This window comes from Elephas maximus, chromosome 2, assembly GCF_024166365.1.
Source record: "Elephas maximus indicus isolate mEleMax1 chromosome 2, mEleMax1 primary haplotype, whole genome shotgun sequence".
Classification (NCBI taxonomy): domain Eukaryota; kingdom Metazoa; phylum Chordata; class Mammalia; order Proboscidea; family Elephantidae; genus Elephas; species Elephas maximus.
This window is the reverse complement of record NC_064820.1, coordinates 160,967,556-160,994,696: the sequence shown is the minus strand read 5'-3', so window position 1 is coordinate 160,994,696 and position 27,141 is coordinate 160,967,556. Positions and strand designations below refer to the sequence as shown.

At 39.5% G+C, this 27,141-nt stretch overlaps 1 protein-coding gene across 8 annotated transcripts in view; it reads left to right on the top strand.

Moving 5' to 3' along the window:
• Positions 1-27,141, top strand: part of PPP2R2B (protein phosphatase 2 regulatory subunit Bbeta) — a 500,931-nt gene that overhangs the window by 183,499 nt on the left and 290,291 nt on the right. For 2 of the 8 annotated variants that reach the window (XM_049874001.1, XM_049874000.1), the window contains exon 2: positions 20,609-20,693. The exons of the other annotated variants lie outside the window; for them this stretch is intronic. In XM_049874001.1, coding sequence (XP_049729958.1) covers positions 20,657-20,693 — 37 coding nt within the window. In that variant the 5' untranslated portion in view covers positions 20,609-20,656. The remainder of the gene's footprint in view (positions 1-20,608; positions 20,694-27,141) is intronic. 8 annotated transcript variants of the gene reach the window in all.

Below are 27,141 nucleotides of genomic sequence, written 5' to 3'. Positions count from 1 at the left end.
CATGTGACTGAATGGGATGCCTGGGGAAGAGCATTCCAGACGGCAGAATTTGAGCCCATGAGTAACAATTTCAAGGAAACAGATTTTGGCTTGGTTGTAACATGAAGTACCTCACAGTGGAATAGACTGCCCTGGTAAGCAGTAATTAACCGCACACTGAAATCATTTGAACAAAGTTATGTGGCCACTTCTCAGCAATGTGCTGGAATAAGAATCCAGTCTTGAGTGAGGGTTGCATTCTGAGGATCTACAAACTTGAGAGCTGAGCTCTCTGTGGAATGCTACAGCTTCCTAAGGGCACAAGAATAAATGTGAGAAAGTAAGCAGCCACCCTCAATCCCACATAATGCTAAAAAAAAAAAAAAAAAAGGAAGAGGAAAACTGATGAATAAAACTAGTGAGGTACAGGAAAATGCCCTTTGATATCAAAGTGCTGGGAAGGCACTGAAAAAATAAAAGGAGATGGTGTCCTATGATGGAGAGCTGCCTGGTAACCCCTTAAGTTGCTTTGGTATTTGTATGCAAATGCCAGATCAGAATGGTGTTTCCAATGCATATGGATGAGTGTTTGAGCTCTCTGCTGTTCTTAGAAAAATTTTAAATGAAAGGTGGGAAGAAGCTGCCTTATACTAGTGTAAATGGTCTTTCTGGGGATGGGAAATATTCTGCTGCTAAACATAATAACCAGACTGCATTGAAAATCACTAGCAAGTATTCATCATTAGCATCTAGATCCCCAGAGCCAATCCCAAACCCTTTATGAGAGCTGGTCAGAAACACACCAAAGAACCTAGGGTGAATAATATTAGGCCAGTCCTGTCAAAATATTGGTAATGCTCAATGAAAAGAACACAGCTGTAGACTGACGTTCCGAGACGCTGACATTTGCATTTAAGAAGAAGCTAAGGGTCCAATTTAGACATTAGCTGAGGGAAAGAAACTAATGTTTCTTGAGTACTGTCTGTATTCCAGGCATTATCCTAGGTACTTTTCATATGTTTACTCATATAGTCTCCCACAACAACCCTGTAAGAATGGTTGTATTAGCCCTATTTTTCAGAATAAGACATTTGGAGGTTCAGAGAAGCAAAGAAACTTGTGTCACATACAAGGTCACATACTCGTAAAGTGGCAGAGCCAAGATTGGAGCCCATGCTCCTTGCCCACCCATGCTGCCTTTCATCAGGATTTTAGGGGAAAAAAAAAAATGCAGGTTGAGTTCCTTCCTCTGCAGACATTGCCATGGTGTGAGTCAGTTCTGCTTGATTCATGCATTCCATCTTTCCCCAGCACTGCAGTGCACATCTCTGGGCCTCTCCCCCTTACTCCGTAAGGAGGCAGCTGAATTCCTCTACTCAGTGCTAGAGCTCTTATCTGACTTATTCTTGTAGATTCACTCTACTGTAGAATTATTCTATAATTAAAAAAAAAAAAGGAAGATACGTATGGAATTGAGCAATCAAGATGCGAGAACTCATTGGATTTTTATAGTCTTCTCTGTGTCCCTCACCCCACCTCCACCCCAGGCTAGAACATTAACAGTGCTGTTCCCTAGGCTGAGATGAGATGGTCCCACTGGGCCATTTAGACCCCATTCTCTAGGGCTGATTACAACTCATACAATCAGTTGCCTGGATGAGAGCAAAAGGACTAGGGCAGGGGCAGCTGTGTGGTGGCAGCATGTCCTTTTGCACATAAATGTGGAGGTGTCTGAGGCCTCACTCAGGCCAGAGCAGCTCTCCAATCGTGCTCCCCTCATCCCATGTTAATGAGATGAATTTGCTTTCACCAAACATATCTTCTTCACCACCAAATTTCCTTCTTTGGCTTTTCCAATGGAACTCTAGAATCATGCTGAAAGTCATCTCTGACATTACAGACCAGTTATCCAAAGGAAAGATCAGGCTCTTTCTACAAGGCCACCAGGAACTTTGTCTTAAATAATCCAGGAACCCTTGAGTTTTTATACTCCAAGTTCACTATGGAAAGAGCTGTGAGAGATGGCGATAGGCTATGGATTTGTGAAATCCATGAAAAACTAGGTAGTTTTAATTAGTTTCTATGGTGGAAGGGCCATTGTGGGAAATGGGAAGGGATATGTGTGTATAGGGAGAAGTCAGCCTCTCAGTTCTGTGCCTTAGAATAAAGAGATTTGATTGCTGGCAACATTTATAAGGAGATGAAGGAGATTATGTGGGTAAGGGGCAAAGAGATATGTGGAGTCTAGGGGTCTGCAGGGACTCCTGTGAGCAGATTTTAACCTGAGAAAGATGGGGTCTGATAGTTGGAATGTGTCAGTGAATACCTTACCTGTGAAAAGATGTATCCCAAGCTGTACCCGGGCTTGATGCTGGGGCACTTAACAGCCTCCACCACTGAGCACTGCTCATTAAGCTGCCGTGAATTCCTGTAAAGTGTATGAACCTGAGTCCATCACAGAACACCTGGCTGCCTACTTAACGTAGGGGCTCAGCTCTGTGCTCCTCAAGAGATGTATAGGGGTGCAGAGGGTAGAAAAGCTGTAAATGACCCTAATTGGGAATATTACAGCAAGATGCTGAGAGGGCCCAGGTGATCTGGTATCCCTAAGTACAAAATATCACCAGGAAAGGCTTATTAACGTTGCTCATGTAATTTGCAGAAGTCACACTGGGGCCAGGACAACCTGAGGTAGGCATCCTGCTGGTTCACGTCAGCTGTATCGTTGAGCCTCCTTCCGGTTTCCCTCTGCCTTTATGTCTTTTTAGGCAAACAATACATAAGTACTTTCTTTACTTGAAAGGATTCATACATTATAGAAGTAAACAGAACAAAGCATGTACCTCCTGCCATCCCCGCATTTACCTCGTTTCCCTGCCCTGGGGTTACCGTTGTCCATAGTTAGGTATACTTCCTCATAGCCACCTTTCTATGCATTTTCATACATTTAAATGTACGTGTACAAGTAAATCATTGGGGGGTGGGTTGTTTGCCTAAATGGAATCATACTATTTGTTCTATTTCTGTTTTGTTTCTTCCTCCACCTAACAATGTGTCTTAAGGATTTTTCCATACCAGGATAACTAGGTCTGCCTCCTTCTTTTCAGGGGTTGCATAATGCCCTAGAACCGTAGTTTATTTAGGAGTTCACTTGTGAATGTAAAATTGTTTCCAGTTTTTTCTATTGCATAAGATGCTGCATTGATTGTCCGTGTACGTATGTTTTTGTGCAACTCTTACCTTCCTGATTGTATCAACTTGAAAGTCAAAATGCTGGTTCCCATTTCTTAACAAAATGGCAAGAAGCAATCTCTGGTCCTCCATGTCTTGTCTGCACAATCTTGGATAAGTCATTTAACCTTGTGAACCTGGATTTCCTAATGTAAAGAATGGGAATGCCTGGCATACCTGTGTACATGCGTGCAGTACTGCATCTCCCGAGACTGAGACCGTTGTGGATTTGAGTGTAAGTAAAGACTCAAATGTTGATTGCTGGTAGTTGAGGAGGGTTTGCTATGCTCCAGAGACAGACTTGGGGCTTTAAAATATTATCATTCAAGCTTCACAGCTCTTTGCATTGACACAGCTCTTAATCCCCATTTATAATGAAAAAAATGAAGCAGAATGAGATTAATAATTACTTGTCCAAGGTCACATAACAGTAAGTGTCAAAACAGAAGTCACATCCAGGTCTATTTGATTCTAAAGCTCATACTCTTATGTGGTATATGGACACACCTGTTTAAAAAAAAAAAAAATCCTGATGTTGACACGGAGAAAAGAAAACTCATTTTTTTTTTTTAAAGAAATACTCTTTTGAATCAATGTCAATCCAAAGGGTCCAGTTTTCATCAAAAACCTGGAAATGAAGTGAGGGAAGTTGAAGAGGCAATGCAGTATCATAAGCCGTGATGTAGAATGCAAATCGTAAGACCTGGGTATTATTCCCAGTTTTGGTGCCATAATTAGTCATTTTTACTCTCTGGGCTACAGGTTTCTAATCTACTAAAATGAGGTTGGAGGGGGAGACGGAAGATAGGCACTCTATAAAGTTTTCTGGCTCTATGTTTCTGTGGTACATTATGTCTGGATTTGTGATCATCTAGGTCTCTTTGGTACGTTCTGATGTTGAGTTCAGGGGTAATATTGGGGGGATACAGACATGGGCATTTAATGACCCCAGAACTCCAGGTTGCCATGTACTTACTGATGGGTCAGATCATCCTTCTGGCAGGATGGCTCTGGTGCAGCCAAGAGGCGGAGCCAGAAAAGGAAACGTCTCTTTGCCAAAAGCTCTGCAGATGGAGGAGCCAGTCTGTCTGGGCAGCCCATGACTTTGAGAGGAGCCATTTGGCAAAGTTGTTGGCAGGAGCTGCCTTGCAGCGTGAATGCTGGAGACACTCCTGGGCTGGAGTAAATCAAGGATGCAGCAAAGGTGGCCGGTGGAACAAACAACCATCTGGTGAGCAGGGTGCTGCTCATCTTGCCGCAGAGACAAGGGAAGAGCAAGTGCCAATCAGTGAGGCTGAGCTCCCAATGACACAATCTGACAGGCACAATAGAATTTCTCCCCTGCTTAAACCCCACGTGACCCTGGTGTTTTCAGAAATGAGGGAGTCCCGATCTCTTTCCTCGTGATGAAGTAGGAAAGAAAACTTATCAATTAAAAATAAAAATTATTTACTGTCAGGTGCTATGCAGGGTGTGCTGGGGAGTATGGTGAAGTATAAGACTAAGTTCTTGTTCTCAAGCACCTTACGTACCATTTACTCAGGCAGATAGCACTCTGTCCGTCTACAGGTAATTAGCCATAGAAGCCATGCTGAGTGAAAATGAGCTGCATTTACCTGTCTATTGTCACGAGGTAGCCGAGGTGATGGAATCAGAGCATACCTGAGTTCTAGACCCACTTCAGCAATACTAACTCTGTAGGCTTCAACAAGTCACTCCTTCTCTTAGAGTGTTTTCTTACCTATGAAAATATGACAGGGGACGAGGTAACGTGCTATTGCATTAAATAAATACAAAAGAACCCTCTTATTCTATACCTGTGGGGCCAAGAGTTGATGGTAAATCAGAAATGTTAAGGCAAGCAATATTAAAAAATGAAAATATATTTTAAACTACATTTGCTAAGTTTGATAAAGGGCCTAAGGAAAGGCCTAAGCTTTATATTTGAGTGTGGGTCTACTGATTGGGGGTTATCATATTTGTTTTAGAAACCACACCCAAAATGACAAAGACCATGTCTAATTTTATTTTTCTTGAGGTTGAATGAGAGTGTAGAAACCTGAGAAGCAATCTGACTATAGGATCCTTCTGGATTTTTATGATTGTCCCCCAATCTTTTATCTCTCTCACATTTAATTTGACAATTCTTGGTCAAATCTTTTGAAAACATCCAACTTAGTTTTCATATGAAGCAATCATTTTCGTTCCTTTCATACCATTTTTTTTCATCATTTTTCATGATATTAAACAAGTATACCTAGCTTTAAGAGATTTGGGAACAATGACAGCTGACTGTCAATAAACATGAATTTCAACCAAAAGAAACAGAAAGAAGTGTGCTTGTGCACCAGAGATTAGCCTACTAGCTGTATTTAGCATGCTGTAGGCCCATTTTACAGGGGGAATTGAAAACATTGATCCAGCCAGCGAATTAGCTACTTAAGCGACTGTTAAAAGTGGTTCTGTAGTAATTACAGTGAGGGAGGAGAACTACCATATTGTGAGGGCTTGCAGTGTACCAGGGGTTATGTTAAATACTCTATATCTATTATATCATTTAATCCTCAGAACAGCCCACAGATGCACATACAATTAAAGCAGAATGAGGTCAGACTTCTATGTCTTAACAAATCTCCTAGCACAAACAAACCAACCTGTTGCCTTCGAGTCAATTCTGACTCATGGCGACCCCATATGCTTCAGAGTAGAACTGTGCTCCGTAGAGTTTTCTCAATGGCTTAACCTTACAGAAGTAGATGCCAAGGCTTTCTTCAACAGTGCTGTTGGGTGGATTCAAATCATCAACCTTTTAGTTAATGAGTCGAGGGCAAACCATTTACACCACCCAGGAACCTTGTCTCCTAGCACAGCCCCTGTCAGGCAGCACTCATTATACATTTATCGAGGGAATGATGGAGGAAGGAGATGGATTTCCACTTTATTGATAATGAACTGAGGCTTAAAGAATTTGTGTAATCTGCCCAATATCAATCAGTAGACCCAGGACTTGCATGCAGGTGTATTTCACACAAAGTGTCTGTTTTTAAAACAAATTTAGGTGTAATAATAACAGTAGTCTTTTTCATTTGTGTAGTATTTTACTTTTTTTTAAACAAAGCTTTTTTCTTGGACATATCCTTTGAATACCATAATTCCCTAAGAATTACCTTCAAATCAAATGAAAATTTGGTGTCATCCTCATTTTATACAAGTATGTTGCTATGGATTGAATTGTGTCCCCCAAAACTGTGTGTCAACTTGGCTAGGCCATGAGTCCCAGTATTGTATGGTTGTCCTCCATTTTATGATCTGATATGATTATCCTATATGCTGTAAATACTAACCTCCATGATGTTAATGAGGCAAAATTAGAGGCAGTTATGTTAATGAGGCAGGACACAATCTACATGATTAGGTTGTATCTTGAGTCAATCTCTTTTGAGATAGAAAAGAGAGGAGCGAGTGGAGAGGAAAGGAACCTCATACCACTAAGAAAGAACAGCCAGGAGTGGAGCACATCCTTTGGACCCAAGGTCCCTGCGCTGAGAAGCTCCTAGATCCAAGGAAAGATTGATGACGAGGACCTCCTCCCAGAGCATACACAGAGAGAAAGGCTTCCTCTAGAGCCAGCACCCTGAATTCAGACTTCTAGCCTCCTAAACTGTGAGAGAATAATTTCTGTTTGTAAAAGCCGTCCACTCTGTGATATTTCCGTTATAGCAGCACTAGATAACTAAAACGTATGTATATATTCTAGAAAAGGGATCCTTTTCTGTAAAGGACCAAATAGTAAATATTTCAGGTTTTGTGGGCTACATGTCTCTGTCATAACCATTCAGCTCTGTCACTGTAGCACACGTGTGGAAGTTCTCTAGTGCACCTATTATATTTACAAAATCAGGTGTTGGCCCGTGGGCCATAGTTTACTGACTCCTATTCTAAAAGAGTTTTTGGAACACAATAAAAATTTAATAAGTGTTGTTGATCATCCAAGTGAGTTGTCCCAATAAGTTCTAGAGGAAACTTAACTGGCCATAGGTGGTTTTAATGGGAAACATGAGGCATTGATGAGAATACTGAGAGGCGAAGTGGGAAAGCATTTCCTACTGGAAAATGGAGCCTTGTGTGGTGGTAGGAGGCAAAAGTAAGTCAGGAAAGCTACTGTGGAGAAGAGTTTGGCAGTTCCTGAAAAAGCTAAACATAAAACTACCGTATGACCCAGCAATTGCTCTGCTAGTTATACACCCAAAAGGCTTGAAAGCAGGGAACTCAAACAGATGCTTATACACTTAGGTTCATAATAGCATTGTTCACAATAGCAGAATGGGAAAACAACCCATATGTCCATCAAAAGATGAATAGATAAACAAAATGTGGTACGTCCATATAATGGAATATTACTCATCCATAAAGAGAAATGAAGTTCTAAACTATGAGAGACTAAATTTCTGTTTGTAAAAGCCATGTAAAATGCCATAACATAAACCTTGAAAACATTATGCTAAGTGAAATAAGCCAGATACAAAAGGGCAAATACTGAATGATCCCACTTACCTACCTAGAGTAGGCAAACGCATAGCAAAAGAAGTAGATTAGTGGTTGCCAAAGGCTGCGAGGAGAGAGGAATGAGACGTTATTGCTTGACGGGTACTGAATTTCTGTTTGGAGTGATGGAAAGTTTTTGGAAATGGTGGTGATGGTTGCACCACGTTGTCCATATAATTAATGTCACTGTATTGTAGATGTAAAAATTGTTTAAATAGAAAATTTTGTTACACAATAAAATTAATTAAAAATAATAAGCAAGGAAAATAATGTGCTGTTTGAGCATATGAGCTGGAGATTAAAAACACAACAGAATGTTAGTTAGTACATGAAAATCTCTACACATAGCTGTACCTCTTAAAAGTGCCCTCTAAGTTGTTCACTCAGTAATCATTTTAAAAGATTATTTTATATTAGGCACTATTTTTTTTTTTTATGCTACAAAAAAACTAATTATACAAGAAAAAAAAAAAAACAACAACAGATATAGACCTTGCTCTTGAAAAGTTTATTGGGAAGATCCACATTAAATAAACACAGACGTAATTGTTAAATACTATGTAGGAGAAGCTAAGATGCTAGGAAAGAACAAAATATGTGCTTGCTGATGAAAATGTGGACTACACAGAAAAGCCTAAACAAGAAAATCAAATTTACCTCTGGCCCCAGATATAAATGTTATAAACATTTTTGGTGTGTTTCCTTCCAGGCTTTGTGTGTGTGTGTGAGAGAGAGAGAGATTGGAAGACAATAAATGGATGAATACTGGAATTTGCATTGTAAAATGTTATATAATATCTAAGGTTTTGGGGTTTTTTTGGGCCCCAAACACTGTATTGTGAACATTTTTCTGTAACATCCTAGAGTTGAACAGTAATTTTATGAATCACTTAATGCTGCAGGATTAGGTTATTTCCAATTTTTTACTCTTCTAATTATGTGATAAATGATTTCATAAATCTAAATATTTATTCACATTTCTGGTTATTTTCTGAAAGCAAATTTCTAAAGGCAAAATTGCAAGGTTAAATGGCGTGAACAATTAACTTTCCTGATCATATTAACAAATTGCCCACTTACAAGATCTTACCAAGAATACCTTTCCAATGGCCGTGGCCCTTTCCCCAGCTTTATTCTGTCCACATTTTACCTCTGCTTCACGTTGTCACAGATTTTCAGGTGTTTACGTTCATCTTAGGGAACATGCGTGGTATGAAAATCAGGAAAAACATTACAAAGATTTAACCACTGAGTTTTTTATTATTTTTTTATTTTGGTAAAAATATGCACAACAAAGCATAACCCACTCAACAGTTTTTACATGTGCAGTTCACCGACCATGGTCACATACTTCACATTATGTCACCATTTTCTCTCTCTCTGCTATAGTTACACCACCACTAACTTAGACTCTCTGCTCCTTAAAGTTCCCATCTGTGTTTTAGAGTTAAATCCTGGTCCATTTGATCTTGTGTAGATAATTCTTTAAAAGAGCACAATGCTCAAGGCGAACCTTCTTTATTAAATGAGCTCAATTGTTGTTTAGTTTAAAGATGACTTTATGGAATAGTTTCATAACCATTGAGTTTTCTTTTGATACCATCGCCCCCATCCATTCCTGAAGCCCCAGGTCCTTTTGCCCTTTCTGAGAAGAGGAAGTAATCACAATTCTCAGCCTCTGCCATTAAGTACATGGGTGAGTAACTTGTCCCCTGGGATTCAGTTTCCCACCCATGTTAAATAAAATGATCTTCATGGTCCCAGGGCATCATTTTTAGGTAAGTGTATGGAACCTGGTGACCTAGAAACGTTAATTTTCCTCAAACTGGTGAGTAGCTAACTTCAAAGAATAATTAATCTAGTATGACAAACCCCTTCTAGTTTCAAAACCAGAATGCTTGTTTAATGAGGTAGTCACTTGTGTGGGGTACAAATTTGACCATTTCTGAAAGGTAGGTTAACTCTTTTTCGTTTGTGGGTTTCTTTAGTAAATGACTTAATACTATGTGTGGTTGAAGGCAATTTGAACAGAAGCAAAGCTGAGAAAACTAGACTTTGATTAAATTTTGATCGGCCTAAGACTTAACAGACATTTCTTATTTTCTCTAAAAATTGGCATCATTTGATGGGAATGGAAAGTACAAACCTTATAAGCTACCACTGAGATTATATTTTTCATGAGTGATTTTCAGTCCCTTTTCAAAGTATATTTACTGCATTTCAGGAGTCTTTGGGAATTACTATCGGAGCTTATTTGAAATCACAATTCATTTGGCTTGGGTATTTTGGGCATTTTTCCCCCACTCAGGTATCTTCAGGTCTTGAAGGAAGATACCAAACTCCTTGAGAGTTTTTAATTTTACAATTTTATAAAATATAAAAAGATAAAGAAGGCCTGACTTAAGTGTTCAATAGATAAAACTTGGATGGATGGATGAACAAGTAAATGGGTAAAGATTTGTGGTGGTCAGTAGGTGTCCCAGCTGCTGCCTCAGAGGACTAAAAGTATTAAAGAAGCTTCTAGAGATATCAGGTTTCAATGGACACTTGGTACAATATTAAAATCTACCTCCCATCCCCTTCCTCTTGTGTCTAGGAGGCAAGGACAGGGGTGGGATGATGTGAGATAGTATTGATTAGGGCAAATACATGGGGCCATACCTCCTGGAATTTATCAATGGTTCCAGTTTAAAAGAAGGTAGGACAGGAGGGAGGAGAGCTGCCTTGGAATGCTGAGCTAACAGAAAAGTTTGGGATATTTCCAGTGCTTTCACCTCACATGTCCTGCAGGGTCTAATATCTAATTCCTTTCCCATTCATTCTAGTTCCTTATCTATTAAACCAGTTGCCGTCTAGTAGACTCCAACTTACGTGACCCCATGTGCGTCAGAGTAGAGCTGTGCTCCATAGGGTTTTCAATGGCTAATTTTTCAGAAGTAGATTGCCAGGATTTTCTTTTGGAGAACCTCTGGACGGACTCAAAGCCTCCAACCTTTTGGTAGCGGCCCAGTGTGTTAACCACTTACACCACCCAGGGACTCCTCCTTAGGAATTAGCCCAGATGAAACTGACATAGTATGCTTTAAGGTCAGTTTCCTTTGGTCACATCATAGAATATATATATGGGGAAAGTTTTTGATGTAGCTCTATCTGTGAACAAAGCGTATTTCCTATAGATTCTCTAACCCCTCGCAGGTCAGAGATCAACCACTGGCTAAGGTCTCACCAGAACCTCCAGAACTCTGTGGGCTGTGGTGGAAGATACAAAAGCAGTCTGATTATCATATTGTGCTTCTGCTGCCAACATGCTTACTCAGTCTCCGAGCTTCCTCAGAGCTATTTGAGATGGAAATTTTCAGATCAGAATGTTTCCTTTAAGTCTTAGAAGCTTGGATTTGAGTCCATTAAGCAGACCAGGTTCTTTTCTTTTTCCAGTTACTTGACAAGCAGGTCACCTTTGAGTCACTCATATGGATGGCCTTGGTCTAGACATTGACACATGGTGAAAAGTCAAAGAAATATTTTCTTACTTCTGTTTGAGCCCTACAGAAGATTAATCTTCTCACAATGTTTTTTTCCTGTGCTTATCAACCTTCGTGTTTCCCACCTGTTCCATCATCTCCTGGGTCTCTTGTAACTGATCTTTAGATCAACCAGGCCAGCTCGTTCTACGTCCTCACTCTCCCCCCAGCCATCCCTGCCTCCCTGCCCTTACCTATGCTGCTTCCCCTTGCCTGGGACTTAAAAGGCTTGGCTCAAATGCACATTGCCCCAGGAGGGTTTCCCTGAATTCAATTTCTTTAGTCATCACAACAATCTTATGAGCTGTAGGTAATATTCTCATTTTCCAAATGTGAAAAACTGAGGCCCCAGGTCAGGGAGCCAGAAAGAGGCAGAACCTACATATTGTCTCCTTCGTTAGATCAGAAACTCCTGGAAGGTAGTGATCAAATCTTTAGTTCTTTAGTTTATAGAGAACAGTGCAATGCTCGGCACAGGGATGCTTAGTAAATGGTTTTTGAACTTGAGTTTGAGGGTAAATCAATCACTTCACTGTAGTTGAGAGTCCAGTCAGAGACATACTCTTTACTTGGGAGTTTAAATTTGTAGATCCTTTTAAATATGGTGAAGTCAGATTCTCCTATCCCATTAACATTTAAAGATATCGGGGAGATGTCAAAGATAATGCTTTGTGATTTTTGTCATCACTTGGAAACCGTACCAGCTAATGAAGAGCATAGCCTGTTGTTCCTTATGACATCCATTCGTGTGTTTGTTTTTTCCATTTGACTCTTTAACCGTTCAGCAAATATTTATTGAGCAGCTGAAGCCTCATTTATGTGATATGAGTTGGTATATGATATCAGTGTGGAAAAAATGCATAGAAATTTATTAAATTGGTTATGAGAGGGAGGGAAGAAGTAAGCAAAAAGGACTGTATTAAAATAAAAGTAGCCACATCCATGATAAAAAGGGGATGGATGGTATGATCTCTCTTATATAAGTTTCTGTGTGTGTGCGTAAAGAATTCCATGAAAATGATCACTATTTTAGGCTGTTAGAATTTTAAGTAATTTCTATTTGACATTATATTTTCTATAATGTATAAAAGTTTTATATAAGTATATATGTTGTTTACATTATAAAAAGCAATGAACTGTCCTTGTGGTAGAAAATGATTCATGAAGTATCTACTATGTACAAAGAACTAGCCCCAGTATCAAAACAAACAAAAAACAGTTGCCAGCTAGTCACTTCCAACTCATGGTGACCCCATGTGTGTCCAAGTAGAACTGTGCTCCATAGAGTTTTTAATGGCTGATTTTTCCGAAGTGTACTTGAACCTCCAGCCTTTTGCTTGACAGCCAGCATGTGACTGTTTGCACCACTCAGAGACTTGAAATATCAATGAGTGAATATTCACCTGAGTCCTCCTTTTACTTGGAAATCATATTTATAATTTTTCAAGTGAAAATCAATTTGAACTCTGAAAGAGTAGTGATAAGTGGACACTGTTGTTGTTGTGTGCCACTGAGTCAATTCTGACTCAGAGTTACCGTATATGACAGAGTAGAACTGCCCCATAAGGCTTCCTAGGTTGTAATCTTTATGGCAGATTGCCTGGTCTTTGTACCATGGAGGGACTGCTGTGTTGCAACTGCCAACCTTTTCGTTAGCAGCTGAGCACTTTAATCATTGCGCCATCAGGGTTCCTGTAAGTGGACAGTAGTTACTGTCAAATTCTGTTGCAAGAATCCCTTGCAAATATTCTTACCTTGGGTCTGGGTGAAAGGGCTTTGGCAGTGAGCTTGGTTCCTAGTTTCAGACCTTCTTTGATACTTGTGTCTTGGCTGAAACAAAGATAAGATAATATCTATGACCTCTTTTTTATGACCTCAGCCAATCATTTTGTAAGGAGACTGAGCAAGGGTCTGGATGAATCGGGGAAAATCAATTGCAGTGATGGAAAACCCATCTAAGAAACAATGTCCTAGAGAGAGCAGGTCAGAGCCAGCCCCTCTGTACATGAAGGATCTCACAGTCTGTGTTTATTGACACAGAAGGTGGTTTTAATTACCCTGAAGGAATTTCTGGCATGTTTTGCCAAAGCCAGCCTTAAAATGTTTAATCAGTGGATTAGTGACAACTAGACCAACTGGAGAGGTCTGTGATTGGGGCAGCTAGTTGAGTGTAAGGTATTGCAAAAGACAAGGGTGTTAGTGACAGAACATGGGTATGTCTTAGAGAAACATAGACAGGAAAATATCACCACCCACTCATGAAATGATCTTGGCTTTAGAGAATATGGCATGCTTTATGTCCGAGAAATCTTGGTTTCCTTCCCAGTCATTGACCATGATCTGAGCAACCTCTGTGACCTCTGTTTTTGGTATACCAAAACGTAAACTCGGTGAGATGACCTGGAGCAAGAGTTTGGGGCGACTGCTCAAGCAATCAGCTTTATAGTCCCACAACTGGTGAGTTGAAAGAATTAATATGCCTTTCCAAATTCAGGCCCTGGAAAATTTATACTTAGAATAACATGATCTTTATTTTAGTTTTGCCTGTTGAGGTTGACCTACAAAATAAGAATAGAAATATCACAGAAAATGCAGGATGATGTTGTGACATTACGAAGCCATTTTAATCTGTCAAGTAACTTCAGGGGAAATGATAGTCTAAGATAAATGTAAAGTTACCAATGACTTTCCTTGATTTTTACATTCTTGCTCTTGTATCTCTTGGATGAATCCCTCCAATAAGATGTGAAAATAGTCAAGAGTACTAAATACTATCTTTTCTTTATGTCTCCATGTCTAACTCCAGATGGACCTTTTTTTTTTTTTTCCCCTCACTGGATAAAAATATCCTTCGCACTGCCTCCTTTTGCTGCTGTCCCAACTAAGCTACACAGAGGTCAAATTCCACTCTCTGACTTAGACATGCAAGGGAGAATAGGCACCTTGAAATTTAAATAGGAGCCCCAAGGGGTCTTTGACAAAATGCAGTGACCTGCCCTTGTAGAGCTACTGAGAGTGCCTGTGCTATTCACTGTCATAGTAGATTGCTCATAGTCCTTGTTTTCATAGAAAAATTCCTCAAGCTATTATATACCTACAAGCACTGATCTGGGGGATTTGCCAAGTTTACAGGGAAGTGAGGCCATTGGAAATGAATCCCTCTTAACCATCAAAACAACTGAGTAAATAGTTCCACAAGTGTCTTCGGTGCTTACAGATATTTGTCTGTTTTAAACAAAGCTCCCTCCCTCCTTTTTTTTAAATTGGTCAGTAAAGCAACTTGGGTAACCAGGTTGGTATATTAGTGGTCAAATTTTAGGCAAGTGAGGAGCTACGTGAAATAATAGTGCCACCTTATGTTTATAAAGGGATTTTATGTTTCTGCAAAGTATTTCACAGCTCTTATCTACTACGCACAAGTTTGGAGAGTAAGTTTTACTCTCATTTCTTGATGAGGAAACTGAGATCCAGAGGAGTTAATTGATATACTAGTGATCATGTAGCTGGTTTGTGATGGAAACGAGACTGAGGTCCAGAGATTCTGATTCCTAAAACAGAGCTCTTTCCATGATATTAGAATAATAGTAAATCAACTTTTATTGAACCCCTAACTAATTGTACTAAAACATGTACATACTGCATAAATGAAATCTCACAGTCGAGAATAAAGTTCATTCTTACTGACTCTGCTTTAATAGACACCAACATCCTTAGCACAAGGCTATTTGGCTTTAACTACCTGGTGTGCCAAGGTCCCTTGATTGCTGGGGTTAGGGGTGGGCCAGGCCTCATTCCTAATGTGACTATGACTATTGCCAAACAGAAGGATCTCTGGGATCATGCTTCTGGTCAGTACTGGAAGACTTGGAGAGCTAGGATTTGGTGATTATAAAGATATGAAGAATCCAGTGGACTTAGTTCTGTTTCATAACTCCATAAAACCAAAAAAAATCCCAAACCCAATGCCGTCGAGTTGATTCTGACTCATAGCGACCAACTCCATACTGAACACGAATATCTGCCATTTGGAATAAGTAAGAAAAAGAGTAGATTGATCTTAGCCAATACCATTGTTAACTCTGGAAAAATAATGTAAGGGAAGCTACATTTACCGAGTGGTCTTTATGCCCTGCATCCGTATTTTGCCTCATTTTTACTTCCTTATGTGAACAGTGAAATTTCTAATGAGAAGATGGGCTTGTTAGTAAATTCCCTAACTGCAGTTGCTCATTTGTAAAATCAGAACAATAGTAGTAAATACCTTCTATGACTGTTGTAAGGATTAAATGAGACAGTAGTTGTACAGTATTTAGTTCAGTCCCTGACATAGATTGAATATTGGATAAGTCATAGTTGTTTTTAGTATTTCTAGAAGACTTTAATGGTCATAGGTAGTATGTGCACTGGGCCATATATTTCTTCTCTAATTACTAGAGTTTGGGAATATAGTAGAAAATATACTCAAGCGGCTAAGAACACAAACTCTGGAGATAACTGGGTTAGCATCCTTGGCCCCACCACTTGCTACTTTTGTGATCTTGAGAGAGTTATTTAACCTCCAGGGTCACTATGAGTCGGAATCGACTCGACGGCAGTGGAGTGCAGAGTGAGTGAATTCCAAGCTCCTCACCTGTAAAAATGAGAATAGCGATGCTCAACTTCATAAGGTCATTGAATTAAATAAGATGGTGCTATAATGTCCTCAGGACAGTCATAGTACATGCATAGTACATTGTTATGTGGTTAGGTGCCACCCAGTTGATTCCAACTCACAGCAACTGTACAGACACCAAAACAAAACACTGCTCTGTCCTATGCCTTTCTAACAATTGTTGCTGTGTTTGAGCCCATTGTTGCAGCCACTGTGTCAGTCCATCTCCTTGAGACTCTTCCTTTTTTGCTGACCCTCTACTTTACCAAGCATGATGTCCTACTCCAGGGACTGGTCCCCTCTGATAATATGTCCAAAGTACATAACAGAAAATCTCACCATCCTTTCTTCTAAGGAGCATTCTGGCTGTACTTCTTCCAAGACAGGTTTGTTCCTTCTTCTGGCAGTCCATTCAGTATTCTTCACCAACACCATAATTCACATGCATCAGTTCTTCTTCAGTCTTCCTTATACATTGTCCAGCTTTTGCAGGCATATGAGGTGAGTGAAAACACCATGGCATGGGTCAGGCACACCTTAGTCCTCAATGTGACATCTTTGCTTTCCAACACTTTAAAGAGGTCTTTTGCAGCAGATTTATCCAGTGCAATATTTGATTTGATTTCTTGACTGCTGCTTCCATGGGTGTTGATTGTGGATCCAAGGAAAATGAAATCCCTGACAACTTCAGTCTTCTCTGTTTATCATGATGTTATTTATTGGTCCAGTTGTGAGGATTTTTGTTGTCTATATGTTGTGGTGTAATCCATACTGAAGGCTGTAGTCTTTGATCTTCATCAGTAAGTGCATCAAATCCTCTTCACTTTCAGCAAGCAAGGTTGTGTCATCTACATATCACAGATTGTTAAAGAGTCTTCCTCTAATCCTGATGCTGGGTTCTTCATATATTCCAGCTTCTCGAATGATTTGCTCAGCACACAGATTGAATAAGTATGATGAAAGGATACAACCCTGACACATAACTTTCCTGATTTTAAACCACACAGTATTCCTTTGTTCTGTTCAAATGACTGCCTCTTGATCTATGTACAGGTTCCACATGAGTACAATTAAGTGTACTGGAATTCCCATTCTTCACAATGTTAATCTGTAATTTGTTATGATCCACACAGTTGAATGCCTTCACATAGTCAATAAAACACAGGTAAACATCTTTCTGGTATTCTCTGCTTTCAGCCAAGATCCATCTCACATCAGCAATGATACCCCTTGTTCCACATCCTCTTTTGAATCCGGCTTGACTTTCTGGCAGTTCCCTGTAGACGCACTGTTGGCAACCTTTCAGAAATATCTTCAGTAAAATTTTGTGTGTGATATTAATGGTATTGTTTGATAATTTCTTCGTTCTGTTGGACCACCTTTCTTTGGAATGGGCACAAATATAGATCTCCTTCAGTTGGTTGGCCAGGTTGCCATCTTCCACATTTCTTGGCATAGATGAGTGAGCACTTGCAGCATTGCTTCCATTTGTTGAAACATCCCAATTGGTATTCTGTCAATTCCTGGAGCCTTGTTTTTCATCAGTGGTTTCAGTACAATTTGGACTTCTTCCTTCGTTACCATCAGTTCTTGATTATATACTATGCCCTGAAATGGCTGAACATTGACCAATTCTTTTTGTTCCAGTGTCTCTGTATATTCCTTCCATCATATTTGATGCTTCCTGCATCGTCCTATTTTTTGCCCATAGAATGTTTCAGTATTGCAACTTGAGGCTTGGATTTTTTTGTCAGTTCTTTCAGCTTGAGAAATGCCAAGCATATTCTTTCCTTTTGGTTTTCTAAATCCAGGTGTTTGCATATTTCACTATAATACTTTATTTTGTCTTCTCAAGCAGCCCTTTGAAATCTGTTCAGCTCTTCTACTTCATCATTTCTTCCATTCGCTTTAGCTCCTCAGCATTCAAGAACAAGTTTCAGAGTCTCTTCTGACATCCATTTTGGTCTTTTCTTTCTTTCCTGTCTTTTTAATGACCTTTCGCTTTCTCCATGTATGACATCCTTGTTGTCATCCCACAACTCATCTGGTCTTCGGTCATTAGTGTTCAGTGTGTCAAATCTATTCTTGAGATGGTCTCTAAATTCAGGTGGGATGTACTTTGACTCTCTTGGACTTGTTTTACTTTTCTTCAGCTTTAACTAGAACTTGCATAGGAGCAATTGATGACCTGCTCCGCAGTCAGCCTCTGGCCTTGTTCCGTCTGATGATATTGAGCTTCTCCATTGTTTCTTTCCACAGATGTAGTCAATTTGATTCCTGTGTATTGCTTCCGGACAGTTGCACATGTATAGCTGCCGTTTATGTTGTTGAAAAAGCTATTTCTAATGAATAGGTTGTTTGTCTTGCAAAATCCTATCATGTAGCCTCCAGCATCATTTCTTTCACCAAGGCCATATTTTCCAACTACTGATACTTCTTTGTTTCCAACTTGCACATTCCAATCACCAGTAATTATCAATGCACCTTGACTGCATGTTTGATCAATTTCAAACTGCAGAAGTGGGTAAAAGTCTTTTAATTTCTTCATTTTTGACATTAGTGTTTGGTTCGTAAATTTGAATAATGGTCATATTAACTGGTCTTCCTTGTAACCATATGGATATTTCCCTATCACTGCCAGTGTTGTACTTCAGGATACATCTTGAAATGCTCTTTTTGACAATAAATGTGATGCCATGCATCTTCAATTTGTGATTCCTGGCATAGTTAGACAACATGATTGCCTGATTCAAAATCACCAATACCAGTCTGTTTTGGCTCACTAATGCCTAAGATATTTATCTTCAAGGATTCATTTTTGACAACTTCCAATTTTCCTAGACTCATACTTCATACATTCCATGTTCCAATTGTTAATGGATGTTTGCAGCTGTTTCTTCTCATTTTGTATCATGTAATATCAGCAAATGGGGTTCCCAAAAGCTTTACGCCATCTGCATCATTAAGGTCAACTCTACTTTGAGGAGGTAGCACTTTCCCAGTTGTATTTTGAGTGCCTTCCAACTTGAGGGGCTCATCTTCCAGCACCGCATCAGACAATGTTCAGCTGCTATTCATAAGGTTTTCACTGGCCAATTTTGTTAGAAGTAGATGTCCAGGTCTTTCTTCCTAGCCTGTCTTAGTGTGGAAACTCTGCTGAAACCTGTCTGCCATGGGTGACACTGCTGGCATTTGAAATATCGGTGGCATAACTTCCAGCATCACAGCAACACACAAGCCACCATAGTATGGCAAACTGACAGATGAGTGCTCAACATAGTACGTTGTAACTGTTAAATAGTTAGGCTGCTATTTTCATTAATATTATTTCAGTTATCCCTATGCCCTAAAGCATAATCATTACTATAGAAAGACTGTTTTGATTAAAAAACAGAAGAGTAAGAAGATAACATCTCAACTTTAATCTTTAACTCAGTATCAGTTCTGGCTTTTGGTGATCGATCCCTTTTGAAATGATAAATGTAATCTCTTGGGTTGGAATCTTGTGAAAGTCTGAACGAACTGCTGCCACTTTCTGAGTGTCCAATAAAGCATAAAGGAAAGTAAAATCTATTATCTGCTCTATGCATCACCTGGAGGATTGTTTTTAAAAGTAATAGCTTCAAAATACTAAAAAGTTAACTAATAGTCTGATTATAAACCTTCCTATATTAGTAGTAAATGGAAGCTTTTCACTAAGTGTTAATCTTTTTTTAATCTCACATCTTTATTTTAGTACTTCTCATATTGCCTTGTTCAGAGAATCTGATAGAGTATAACCTTATACTTCTGAACACACCCAGAGAGATGGAGCCACTTTTAATCAGTGAGACAACTTATTCCTATTTTGAATAGCCCTGTTGCTTAAACGTTGTTCTGTGTACTGAAGCTGTCTCTCTAGCTTTCATCCATTGTAGGACTAAGCTAGCCCTACACTATGAAACCTTACCATATAAGCTTGGCATCTGTCCGCCTGACACCTCTTTACCAGTCTGAAGACAGCTCTTCTAATCACCCCAGCCTCCACAAAACACCCTCTGTGCCCTGTGCCAGTGGCTTTCAAACTGTAACTTGCATTAGAATCACCTGGAGGGTGTGTTAAAACAAATTGCTAGGTTCGTCCCTTAGTAGGTCTGGATTGGATCCGTGTCCTGATTGTGCTGTGGTTAAAGTGCCCTACTGCTAACCAAAAAATGCCGGCAGTTGGAAACCACCAGCTGCTCTTCAGAAGAAAGATATGGCAGTCTGCTTTGGTAAAAATTTAGAGCCTTGGAAACCCTATGGGGCGGTTCTACTCTGTCTTATAGCGTCACAATGAGTCAGAATCGACTCAACAAGAGTGGGTTTGGTTGGTTGGGTTGGGCTGGCTTCTGAGAGCTTGACTTATAACAGTTTCCCAGGTGATGCTGCTGCTGCTCCTAGGACTGCACTTTGAGAACCACTGCTCTGTGTCTCCAAGACCAGAAGACAGTCCTCTTCCAGTTAAGGAGGCAGAAGCACAAAGAGGTTTTGTAGGGTTGAATTGTATGACCTTATTAGCCTGGATTATGACAGATCAAGGGAAATCTCACCCAAAGACTCTGTAGGGGATGTGGGAGAGTGTAAATGCACCTGTATGTTACCAAAAGTTGAAGCATCGCTACCTTCTGGAGTCTGGATCTGAACCCCATGTTTGTCACAGGAGCCAAGGGAGAACCCAAGACAGAGAATAGTGGCACAATAATGAAGCATGAATTATCCAGATGAAAGCACCTATGGAAATAAAGGTATTAAAATTATTATTTATGCCTACTCTTCTTAATAAAATAGCAAGAGGGTAGTGTTGAATAGTTCCAGTTGCTTAAAAGTTGTTCTATGGGACCCAGATAAATGAATTCACATTTTAAAAACAAAGTTAGCATAGATATGAAACTTCATTTGACTTATTGTTTTAAGAACTAAGAACACATTTAACATATTTTGATAAAGCCTGTTGGTATACAAGGCTGGTAAATTATGGCTGGTTGTAGAATAACCAGGACTGAGAGAGAGAAACTTGGCAAGAACAGATCCTGCTTTATTGATGCTAGAGAGGTATACAGAAAAGGCTAGTTAACAAGACAAGGATAGTAACTGCTCCAGCAAAGAAAAGTGTTTGGGTCAGAAGAAGCAAAGAAACAGACAATAGAGGTATCTTGTTTCATGTATAATGAACCACGCTTGAAGGGTCTCACTGAATGGATACTTGTGGATGAGAGAAAGCAGACCTAACCTTTGCTGTGTAAGAAAAACAATGATTTCTCACCTGTATTAAACATTCTTAAGCCCTTCCAGTATTACCCTTAAGTTTGGATGAGACACCATAAAGACTTCGGAGAGCCTTTTTTATCTACTTCTTGAAGCCGTGTGTGGTGAGGTGATTTAGCTTTACAGTCCCCACACTTGGCTATTTTGGGGTCCTAGAAAACAAAACTCAGTACAAAAGAACTGCATTTTGATTTGAGAAAAAGCATTATCAGAATTTAACCCCCGAAGGGGGAGTTTGTAACAGAGATAGATATGAACTCTGAGATAGAGCTAAGAGTGAGAAGATTATTCAGAAGACAAGAACGTCCTTTAAGAAAAAGAATGAGGAGAGAGAAGGTCCCAAATAAATATTTATCATAGAGTGAATGAAATTACTAAAGGAAAGGTGGTCAAAGACCAAAACAGGGAAAGACAGCGTGGAGTTATACATTTACATATATACACGTGTGTATATATGTTTATGTATATTCTCCTTCAGCCTGTGGACAAAGGTATGTCAGGTGCTGGTGTTTCAAGGAAACTCTGCAACCTTAGCTTTACGTAGTCATTGAGACTCCTTGCAGGTGATATTAATGTGCTTTTTTTTTTTTTTTAACGTAAGGTAAGAGAGCAGGGTTTGTTTTTCAATAATACCTTGAGGTGTTTTTGATGTGGGGTAGAATTCATCTTTTTCTGTGCTATAAAGAATTTTACATCTTTCTGTCCAACCCAGTTTAATAAAGGTTTCTGCCTGTTGTAGTTTGAATGTATTTTTCTCTCAATCCTATCAACCAAGTAACATTTTCAATGCATTTTAACGATATTGATTGGGGGTTTGAGTTTTATTTGGTTTGCCCTTGATGATGTCACTTTAATGGGTGGGGATGAATTTGCCTTTGTGTGGGTTTTCCTGGCTCTTCCAAATTTTATGCCCTCCTGTACCTCACCTAAGAGGGAGGGAGAGAGGAAGGATTGAAGTATTTTGTTATTTAGTCATGTTTTTCTGACCTGTGTCTTGTCAGACTCAAAATTTTCAAAATCAGAAATACTATGAAAAAGAAGCTGTTCAGAGTCGGGATTTGTTGTGGGACAGAATAGCAAAAATGAACACCTGCTTTTCACTGTGCTTTGCCAAGTCCAAATGTCTCTGGTAAACCTTTTCAAAGTACAAGGACTGTGCCCTTTTCAAAATGCTGAGGGACTGGTAACTATGGAAGCATTATGCATAGCTTAGTGAATAAGTGTGAGATGTAAAAATGAATGAATGTATTTTTTTTCATAGAGTGTAAGAGTCACTTCAAGGTGTCATTTCACGAGTCCAGTTACTTTCTTCAGACATAGAATTCATTAGAATTTGATTAAGGTTACTTTGAGTTTTCAACATGAGTATAAGATTCGTATTTAATAGTAGTATAAGACATGAAGTCACATACGGCTCTCTCTGTGTTCCCAAAGTGTGCTCCAATGAGAATATTTTAATCTGTGGTAGAACATTGGTATGAAAAGAATATGACATCCGTCCTTTTATTTATTATTTATTGAGCACTTAATATGTCCCTGGTGCTGTGCGCTGCACCAGGGATTTAAAGATATAGTACACATACCTGGTTTCTTCCCTTAAGGAACTCATGGTCTAGTGGGAGATAAAGACAGGGAAACAGGCAATTACAATTAGTATGAAAAATTCTCTGATGGGGGAAGCACAAGTGACTGTAAGATAATCTAAGACGACTCAGAGGAAAGGTCATAAAGAAGAAGATGGCTAGGCTGAGGCCTGAAGGATGAGGAGGGATGATTTAGTGCTCTAGGTAAGAAGAATGGTGTGGTCAGATGATAATGAGTTAGTCCTAGCTCAATGATTTAGTAGTTAGGTGACTTCAGGAAAAAGTCTACATGGGAGATTTGGTTTCCTTATCTTCCTCCTGGAGATGGCTGTGGTGGTGGTGGAGATGGTGGCCATGGTGAATGTTGGTAGTGATGGAGGTGGCGATGGCGGTAAAAGTGGGGGAAGAGAAGAAGATAATAGCGGTTAATATTTATTGAGCACTTATTATCTGCCATGTAGAGTACTAAGCACTTTACATGCATTAATTAGCTCATCAGGGTTTTACAGCCATCTTTTAAAGATGAGAAAACTGAAGCTTAGATTATGTAACTTGCTTGAAGTCACCCTGAGAGTAAGTAGAAGAGCCAGGGTTTGAAAACACAAGTTTAACACTAGAGCCTGCATTTTCCATCTTCATTATTAATAATCTCTATCCTAAAAATTTTGTAGGGCTGATGTCAAGATGAGCAGGGTAACTGATTTCAAAGGGCCTTTTGAACTACATGGACTGCTGTACTCTTACTGTACATGCTGAGTTGAGGCATGTGTTAGCTAGCCTGGAATAAAAAATACAGTTGGTTTCAGCAGTATATGGATTACCATTTCTTGCCTTGTTGGCAACTTCTCTAATTCTAGGGCCTCGCCATATTAGTAGTCAAAAATGGCATTCCCCGGAGACCCTTTTTAAGCAACATGTTATATGAGACGAACCACGGATCTGCTCCCAAATGGCAATTGCTATGTTAGAAAGTCCACAATCCCTTCTGAGATCATTAATCTCTGTTAATCACTCTGTGTCCCCTCTGTGACTGCTCAGCACAAAATGAAATGGAGTCTTGGCAATTATCCAGTTCTTTTCAAGAATGTTGGCTTTTAATATGGATAATCCAAAGCCCCTCTTTGGACTTCCTGAAATTCAGGATTACCCCGTTGCACATACTCTCCACTCTGCTTCCAGTTTTTTGCCAAATAGACTCTGTTCCTGTCACCTCTATATTTCTGACAATCCCCAGTTTGTTCCATGGATTTATCTGGACTCTGGTCGGCCGTTGGGCTGTGAACTTGGGACTGTCTGTACTAAAATCTGATAAGCAGGTCCATGCTGTTGGCCAAGGCATTAACTGTCATTGGGAATTATTGAGAGTGTTCAGAGAGAGGCGGTAGCACACTCTATTAGTACAAACAGCTTGTCTTTACTACAAAGGGAATGTCTGGTTCTGCAGTAGGGAGAACAACAATTAACCAAAATAATGAATTCGCCTGCATCAGGCTTTAATTCCTAAGGCTAATTGTTTGTTTAAGTCTCGCTTGAGGCTTCGATAAGGGGGCTTTCCCTTTGGAAGCTTGACTGAGCTAGTGTGAAAGGCAAGATTGTGTAATTCAAAAGTGCCATTGAAATGCAAACAATTTCATTTATTAATGGTCACTAATGACCTGTAATCAAGCTATGATTTGTTAGGTTAAAAACAAAGACACAATTAGTTCGTTTGTCTAGGGTGCAAACAGAAGAATTTATCAGCCTGCTGATTGTTCTTCTCCATTGAAGACCCTAAGCTGGGGCATTCGTCTTGAGCTACTGCACCTCAGGGATGTTGTTGTCTTCGTGAGATTCTCCCAGCTTCCTGACTCCTCTTAAGTCTGCAGCTCTAGTCAAAAGGGGGCAAAGAGGATACTGCTTTTGGTGCCGTTACTGTGGCTTTTCCACTTGATAAGAAGCTACTTGAGTTTCAGTTTTTCTCTTTTGGTTCCATCAGGGTCCCATGCTTCAACTATTTTCCTTGAAGCCAAATGAACAGATACATTTAGCAAAAATTTAACACATAATTACTGAGGGTCAGTTATGCGCCAAATACTATCTTAGACCTCTGAATTTATAATGGGTATCAAGAGAGTCATGATATCATCTTTGCAAGATTTAGAACCCCTCCATAGTTGGCTTTAAGACTTTCTGTACCACTAACTGGTCTTTGCATTACTTGTCACTAAAAGCAAATGAAAAATCTCTTGGTATCAAGTATGTGCTCCACTGAGATATGCATCTTAGAGAACAAACCTCTTTTATCCTTTGGGAAACATCAAAGCTGCCAATAGAGATTTTGAAGGGTTATAATGACTCCTTAGAAAAGCTATACCTTGTGTTTCGCCTAGTTTTTTATTTAATTTGAAGAAATGAATTCATTTACATTCTTATGGGAGATATGACACTAAAACATAAAATCTTTTAATCCTTCACTGAGTGAAAAGAAAACATTGCCATCTCTTTGACAGCATGGAGCAATAATGGTACAGGTTAGCCTGATGGGGCATTTGGATCACTTAAGGTCATGACAAAGCCATGAGGGTGCTCTCATCACATAGAACAAGATTTCTTTCTTTGTCGGCACTAATAACAATCTAAAATGGCCTTATCTATTTGTTAGTTTGTTGGCTATCTCTGTCACTTGAAGGTAAGCACTTGTCTATTTTGCTCACCATGTATCCCAGGGACTAGTGCAGTGCATAGCATGTAATACATATATGCTCAGTAAATAATTGTTGAATGTTGAATGAAATTTAGGCCAAATGATGAGCTTGAAAACAATAAGTAGCATTTGAAATACTGTGAAGTAAAACAAAATTACTTGATAACAATGATCTAAACAGATATGGTTGGTAGGTGGTCAGCACCATGCTGACCTCTTCTAGAGAGGATTGCTTGCTTTTCCATGTCCTCTTATGTCCACTTTCATGTAATGTCCTTTTAATGTATTAATGACTCTTATTCTAAAGAATATTCTAAAGGAACCTCCTGTTTCTTTGGAAACTGCTGAAGCCTGGCAGTGCTATTTCTCATACTCATTGCTAGGGTGAACAATAACATTTCTGATATGAAATGACATTCTTCAGTATCCAAAGGTGAACTTTAATGTTTAGGAAGGCCTTGACAATGGTGTGGGTGAATGGTATGCTCATTTTTCATTCATTTACTCAACAGATATTTATTGGGCACTTGTAGGGTATCAAGCATGGGAGTAGGGGCCAGGGATATGGAGTGACAAGGCCATCTGGGGAGGTACATTAATCAAAGAATAACAAAAATAAATGTACAATTGCAACTGTGACAAGCACCATAAAGGAAGATTTTGGGGGCTATGAGAGTATGTAATAAGAGGATTAGGCCTGGACAGGTAAGGCTTCCCTGGTGATTGAGCTAAATTCTGAAGCCATAGTTAGAGTTGAAGAGGAGACAGCAGAAGAATCCAGACAGAGAGAACTGTATGTACAAGGACTCTATAGTAGTAGAGTGGGTGTGTGTGTTCAGGGAAGTGAAAGGTAGCAGTGTGGCACCTTTGAGATCCCAAAAAAGTGGGGATTTGACCAATGCCGCATCTTGCAGAATCTTGAGATTTTATGGGACCTTTATGCCTTTTATCCTAGAAGTAATGAGATACTGTTAACATGTTTAAATGTGGGGAAGATGGAGGGCAGTGACAAAATTTGTTTTTCAAAAAGATCATTCTGGCTTCAGTGTAAAGAACAAATTAGAAGGGGCTCGGAATAGATGTCTGGAGGCAAGTGATTTGTTCATGTGAAACTGATACAGAAGGTGCGTAATCTACACCCACGTGAGGCAGTCTCTGTAAAGCACCTATGCTTCCAAGAGAATCAAGATGAGCTCTTCCTGGATACAATATAGACCTCTTCACATTTCCCCTGTGTCATGCACACACACTTATCCACACATAAATTAGCATCATTAACGCAGAGTGTCATGGTAGAGCCCAGTCCCCCTTTCAGCTGATACATTACTTCAGCACCTTTCCCTTTGTGCTTTACCCTCCGTCTTCAAAGGCTGTTCTCAGGTCTTATTTTCCTTCCCAGAAGTGTGAGATTGGTTTTGCTGCTGTGCTATTAGAGTGATCCCCCACTTAAAATGTAATCTGCTGTGGCTTTGTCGCTGTTTGTCAGGAACTTAGAGAATGTGTTAAGACATTGTACAGGGTGGAAGCTCTATTTTGACAATGATTATGCCTATTATCTGTTTTAATAAATGTAAATTGCTATGGAGAAACAAACCATTTCATGCCACTTGAATCCTTTTCAGAGAAGCCTGAAATCCTTTTGCATGGCTTAGATGTATTACT